The 6,141-nt window shown below is 36.9% G+C and overlaps 1 protein-coding gene across 1 annotated transcript; it reads left to right on the top strand.

Moving 5' to 3' along the window:
• The first annotated feature begins 3,187 nt into the window (after positions 1-3,187).
• Positions 3,188-5,862, top strand: LOC116159001. Its single transcript, XM_031471891.1, has 2 exons — positions 3,188-3,496; positions 4,306-5,862. The coding sequence occupies exons 1-2, from the start codon at positions 3,188-3,190 to the stop codon at positions 5,860-5,862; spliced, it is 1,866 nt and encodes a 621-aa protein (XP_031327751.1).
• Positions 5,863-6,141: the final 279 nt, after the last annotated feature.

Genomic DNA, 6,141 nt, shown 5'->3' with positions numbered 1-6,141 from the left:
TGATCCAATTTTTGAAAATGAGCAATCTTAATCTTTTTATGAATCAGTCGTTATGAATTTTCGTTATTGCCTTCTGCGCGTCGTTACAAAACAAACGCTTAAATACTGCATCTGTTCATACTATTACTCATAATTTTCCGTTATTCAAAACCGTAGAAATCGACAAAATAAAAAGGTACATTTTACAATAAATCAGATATGCCTTGGAATTACCTAAAAAACAGCGACACCGTTTCATTATTTGCCTTTGACGTACCTATACTGAGGCTATACCTATTATATTTAGGTATCTCGAAATTTATACTTGTTTATAAATTAGTTAATCATCAAATTGTTTATCATGTATTTAACTGAAGAGAAAGAGGAAATGTTAAAGTTGTTTATTCCCGCCAAGTGACGTCTTTATTTAGTGTGAAGTACCCCAATCGGCCAATTGCAAGCTGTGCCACAGTAGACAGAATTGTGCGTTTGAAAGAACAGGCACCGTGTTAAATAACTGCAAGTGCAATGATAGTTATAAATTCAATGGTGCAATAACGTTCAAAATGTCAAAACCACCAGGAAAACCACAATACATTCAACGTTTTGGCTGCAGTAGCGGAAAATCCGAATATAAAAACAATTCATCACTGATTTATAAGAATGTAATTTTTTATTTTATGGATTTCTATACGGTTTTGAAAAATGGAAAATTATAACTAAAAGTATGAACAGATGCAGTATTTTTGTCTCTAAAAAAACGTATTTAGACTTTTGCTCTAAAATAATTAGGGGAGCTAGTAATTGGCTATAAAGAAATTACCATTGAAATCCCTATGCTGCGTCATGTTTTATTAAGCTTTTGGTATACCCGCAAATTTAATAGTTATTTATGTATTAAGGGCATAATACCTAGTGATGTTTATATTCTCGAGGGCGACGAGTTAAAAAGCTCGAGGGCCTATGGCCCGAGAGCTTTTTAGTCGCCCGAGAGTAGGTATCAACATCAGTTTATGCCCGTGGTACATATACAATTTTATGTTTTACAAACAGTTTTCTTCGTCAAAAATCGTTTACAAAATAATTCATTATGTTTGATCGAGTATGCGTGGTTCGAATTTGTTAATGTGATTGAAACCATCCAAACGTCAAACGTAATTTTAAATAATTCAATTCATCGTAATGAGCAAGAAGTTCCAGAAACTATACGAAATAAGGCCAATCTTGTGATTTAGTAGCTATTGACAATTAATAATTGACGTTTCTAATTTTCAATGGCCTGCAAATATTTGTTTGTTTTGTCTAATAAATGAGTTACTATGATGATAGGTACTTAATGCCCTAGGGCATAAGGTGGTACTTTATGCCCGCGTATCACATATATAAAATGTGCTATGATAGGTTAGTAAGACATAAAAATAATTAATGAATTTCAACATTTTTGTTATTAGTAGGAATAGCCATGACTTTTGTTGTTATGAATTGCTACTAGAACAGAAATGTTGAAATTTATTTTTAAATTTGCGGGTGTACCAAAAGCTTAATAAAACATGTAAACATACAGTGTTGTATGCACCTTTTAATTCTGAACAACTTTAAACTGTACAGTTTTTTTCTGTAAAATGTACAGGAGGGCGATTTTTTGATAAAAAAAAGTCCGGTAATTAGATAACTATGCAAAAAATAACTATTGTATTTCATTTTTTTGTATTTTCTGGTACAGCTCCTTACAAGGACAACTATTGTAAGTATTAAAAAATTTGCTTTGTAATTGGTTGAAATTTTTGGACGGCAACCCAGCAAGTGACAAAGTTCTAGCGTCAAATTTACTCACAGTTGTGTTAGAATGTTAGATAATATAAGATTTTGTACTCAGTCATAGCAGTCTTTTCTGATAGCGTTGCGACGCTCACTGCTTTCTAAAGGAAAAAGAAGAAATAGCGTTTGTTTGCCTGTAGTGACCAACGAATTGCAAAAAAAAATTAGGTAACAAAAATCGACTCCACCACGTAGGTACACTGCTCGTCGCACAACGTAATTTCTGAAAGCTCGGAATAATATTATAATGTCATCGTCCGATCCTTTTATGCGACGGCAAAATTATCGTAAAACCAATAGTTTTAAATTAGGTAGTATGTCGTTTCCATTTGGAATTAAATTTTTTCTGGCACGCATTGAACTCGATCTGCAAAAAATAGGTACTACAACGTAGCCGGGTGGTAAGATTTTCTACATGCCATTCACCACCCTTAGCATGTAATTATATATAATTGCTTACAATTAAATTAACATTGGCATAGTAGTCAAGATAAGTGGCCCCTTTAGGGACTGTAATGGTTCGCAGATTCACAAATCTGAAACGAATTCATTGGATGGTATCCAAATTCTTGGGACCAGTTAACACGAATAGCACAGAGACCTTATTGACCTATTCGTCGTTGCGCATTCGAAATGTTAAGGGCAAGTTTCTGGCACATCTCAAAATTTGAAGGTGAATTAGATCAATCCTTTCAAAGTAAGAGATAGGTGATCCCGTTTTTTAACGTGATCTCACAACGAACACCGCTTTCTATTAAAAAATCGATGGCTTACAAAACAAAAATTCAATATGACGAAATGGCCAAAATTAAAAACTTGGGACGGTTGGATCTTTCATTCATTTGGTGGGATGCTTTACTTATGTAAACATCAGAACCGCTCTATTTCTTTCTGATAATTGAGATCAGTCACTTGTTCTATTATCAAATATCTATTTTAATGCAACTGATGTCGTCTTAAACAACATGGAACGATTGCGGCAGTTCTTATTGTACGAACCAGTTGTGCTCTGTGTATAGACAAAAGGTGCATTTTCACAAACTCGCTTGCCCTAGAAGGCAAATTAGCCGAAATTTATATAATTAGATAACACATTTATCTATGGTATAATTAACCCACTCCTTCCATTTTGATAATGGGAGATGATCCAAATAAATCTTTATTTTTATCAAGTTAGTTTCCCATCCGAAAGTCAATTGAAGTGCAGTTTCATTAAACATAAGTGAGACAGACTTCTTCTCCTACTATCAAACTTTAAAAAAGACAACATTAAAAAAAGAGTGCAATAGAACTAATACGATTGTTACCGCGACATTTCCATTACTTTACCGTGAAACTCCAAACACTAGTGCACAGGCGGCCGATACGCTTGTGAGCGACCAAATCCCAGATGCCTAAAAAGAAGGAAAAACGTTCCAAGAAAGCAGCAAAAGAATTAAAAACTGTATCCGAGGTTGGTGAAATTGATTTAAATAAACCGATCAAAAATCGATTTGATCCGAACGACCCTGTCCTGTTTGATTTAACACTACCGACATTTGAAAAAGAGCTACTAGATCAAGAGCGTGATCGCGTAGGCAAGCTGAACGAGAAGAAATCGAAAGAGGAATTAGTAATCGATAGACGCAAGAAAGAAATTAAGGCAAAAGTCAAGGAGATTTTGAAAATTTCGCCCACGAAGTACGAACCAATTGAACCGGTAAGAAAAAGTGAAAAACTAAAAGAGTTTGAAAAACAAATTCAACGGGGAAAATTTTTTGACATTGATTACAAAAAATATTTAAACAAAGATTTGCAAGCTCCAAATTTTTTTTGGAAAGGTTCATACGTGTACCGAAATACCTTTGACTCGGTGGGGCTGGAGCGCCACCTAATCTGGAAATCCGTGTATTAGTGAACACTAATACAGTGTGTCCTCGTCCTCAATCGCACGACGCACTTCGAACTGCAACAGCAACGATCGAAAAATAATCGTTTCCGATTATTGGTTTTTTAATTTAAATACTTTGTGTTAGTTTTCTTTTATTAATTCAACATTTTTTGATTTTCATACATCCGAAGAAAGTGAACTCGTTTTGATTAATCGACATGACCATCAACGTTAAAATTTCATTGTGCAAAATTACGAGAGCAAGTAAATTGTTTCAACGTAACTACTACCTTCCACTTTTAAAACCGTTATCTCCAAAGGATGCTTTGAGACGAAAAATAATTACGGGACAAAATGTACTTGGATCAAGAATTGAACATTATATACCAACATTGGAAGCATTCGAAGAGAGAATTCAAAGAAGAAGAAAGCGCCCGAAAGGTGCACCCGTTATTAAAAGACGTGTGCGGATGAATTCTCGGTTTCGGTATGTAACTCCCTTTTTTGATGATGATATGGAAAATCATTCACAATTAAGAAATATAGTAGCAAAAAAAGGAAGAGGGAAAGGGCAATTTTACATCTACGAGGTATATGACAAGAACTGCTGCCTGGTCCTTCCCTTTCAATTTGAGAAGGCAATACGGGATAAAAATATCATTGACGTTATAATGGCCCAACGAAGTGAAAAAATTGTGGTGAAACTATCTGATGGTACTCGGATTACTTTACCTTTGGCAAAATTTGATTCCAACGCGCCGCTGTATCGGGGATCTGGGTGGACAAAAGAAACGATCGAAGAGGAGCACCATCACGGACGTGAAACCTTTTCACTCGCGAAGTTATTTGAAGCGAAAGAACAAGGCGTTGAAGAATGGGAATTGGAAATGATGCGATTAGCGAACAAACGAAAAAAAAAACTAAAAGGTGAAGATTCCGTGGATTGGAAAGAGATGCTGTCTGGTTGTTTGGAAAATATGGATTGGGACAAATTTGAAGAAGATACTAAACAAATTATAGATGAGAAAGATGAAGTGGTTGAAAGCGAAGATATACCAATGGCTGTTGACGATATGGAAAAAACAAAAAATGTCAATGAAAAACTGAAAAAAGGCGGAGAAGAAGTTTTATCACAACTCGCTACCATGAAAGAAGTCCCTGAGGTGATTAAAGTACTGGACAAGGGAGAATTGTGTGAACTACAAGAAGTCTCAGGTATCAGAGTTGAACTGGGCAGCGGAACTAATCGCTTTGTTCCTGGTCAAATGGTTCAAGATGACGAACGTGGCATGTTTGTGCCTGGGCAAACGGTATTAAAAGAAGATGGATCAAGTGAATATACCCCAGGTATAACTATTTGCCAGGACGATGAACCTACCCTTATTCCGGGTTTGGTTATGGGGGAGGAAGAGTCGTCACCACTGTTTCTTCCTGGAGATTCAACAATTACCGAAGGGGGGCAATTGCAGTTCGAAGCAACAGAAGAGGACTTACCACCAAAACCAGAACCTCTAAGCGAACCCAGCGAATCGGGCTCATCGAGTCCTTCGCGGTCACCTTCTCCGGAACCCGTTGCCGCCGCACCAAAACCCAAACCAAAGAAACAAGAACCGATTGTGATTCGTCGCCGAAATATTCCTGAACCAACACAACCAGTTGTAAAAGAAAAAGTTAAAAAGAGGCCTCCTATTGATGTTAAACCTAAAGAAAAGACACCGCCACCGAGAGTTATAATTCGCCAAACGCGACCTCAAGGGGACGATCCATTAAAGGCCTTCGAAGAACGACGACGCCAAGAGGAAGAGGAAAGCAAGAAACGGATGAAAGAACACCTAGAAGAAAGAAAAAGAAATGAAGAAAAGAAGGTCGATCAGCTCCGGCTGCAGATCAGGCAAAAATACAGAAACATGAAGTTCGAAAACCCCCCTCCTTACAAGCCAATGGAACCGGTCACGAAAAGTAAACAACTAGAAGAACTCGAGCAAAGTATAATTAAGGGAACGTTCTTTGAAGACGAAAATACCAAGAAAATTATGGAAAATGTACGGAATACTTCTCGTCTGCAGCGATTCGCTGTCGGCTATTCTGCTGGATTTAATAATTATGTAGGTCTGGGATTCGGAAAATATAGTTTGATGGATTCTGGTTCGAGGACGCTCGGCGTGACCCGCTCCTATCGGGTGTTAGTATACTAAGAAGAGCGTCGCGACGCCGGCTTCGCTAGTAGCCAACCGACATTCGTGGATTAGGCACGGAAATCGCGAGCCGAATTCTTTATTTACGCGGGTAGCTGTACTCCGAAATAACCTTGCCCTTGTAAAAATGAAATATATTAAAGCTAAACTCCAAAAGGTCTATTAGACTTTTTTTCGGTTGTAAACAACTCTAAAAATTGTACCATTGTACTAGTAGTTTTAAATAAAGTGCTTTAATGCAGGTGTCTGGTTATTAAAATTTCCGTGTTTCATGCAATT

This window comes from Photinus pyralis, unplaced genomic scaffold, assembly GCF_008802855.1.
Source record: "Photinus pyralis isolate 1611_PpyrPB1 unplaced genomic scaffold, Ppyr1.3 Ppyr1.4_LG1, whole genome shotgun sequence".
Taxonomy (NCBI): Eukaryota; Metazoa; Arthropoda; class Insecta; order Coleoptera; family Lampyridae; genus Photinus; species Photinus pyralis.
This window is presented reverse-complemented; position numbering and strand designations above follow the sequence as displayed.

Excerpts from the sequence above, each read along its gene's own strand:
- LOC116159001 (XM_031471891.1), top strand. The coding sequence starts at position 3,188 with ATGCCTAAAAAGAAGGAAAAACGTTCCAAGAAAGCAGCAAAAGAATTA. Across the intron at positions 3,497-4,305 it reads AGTACGAACCAATTGAACCG|GCAATACGGGATAAAAATAT; the intron begins GTAAGAAAAAGT and ends CAATTTGAGAAG.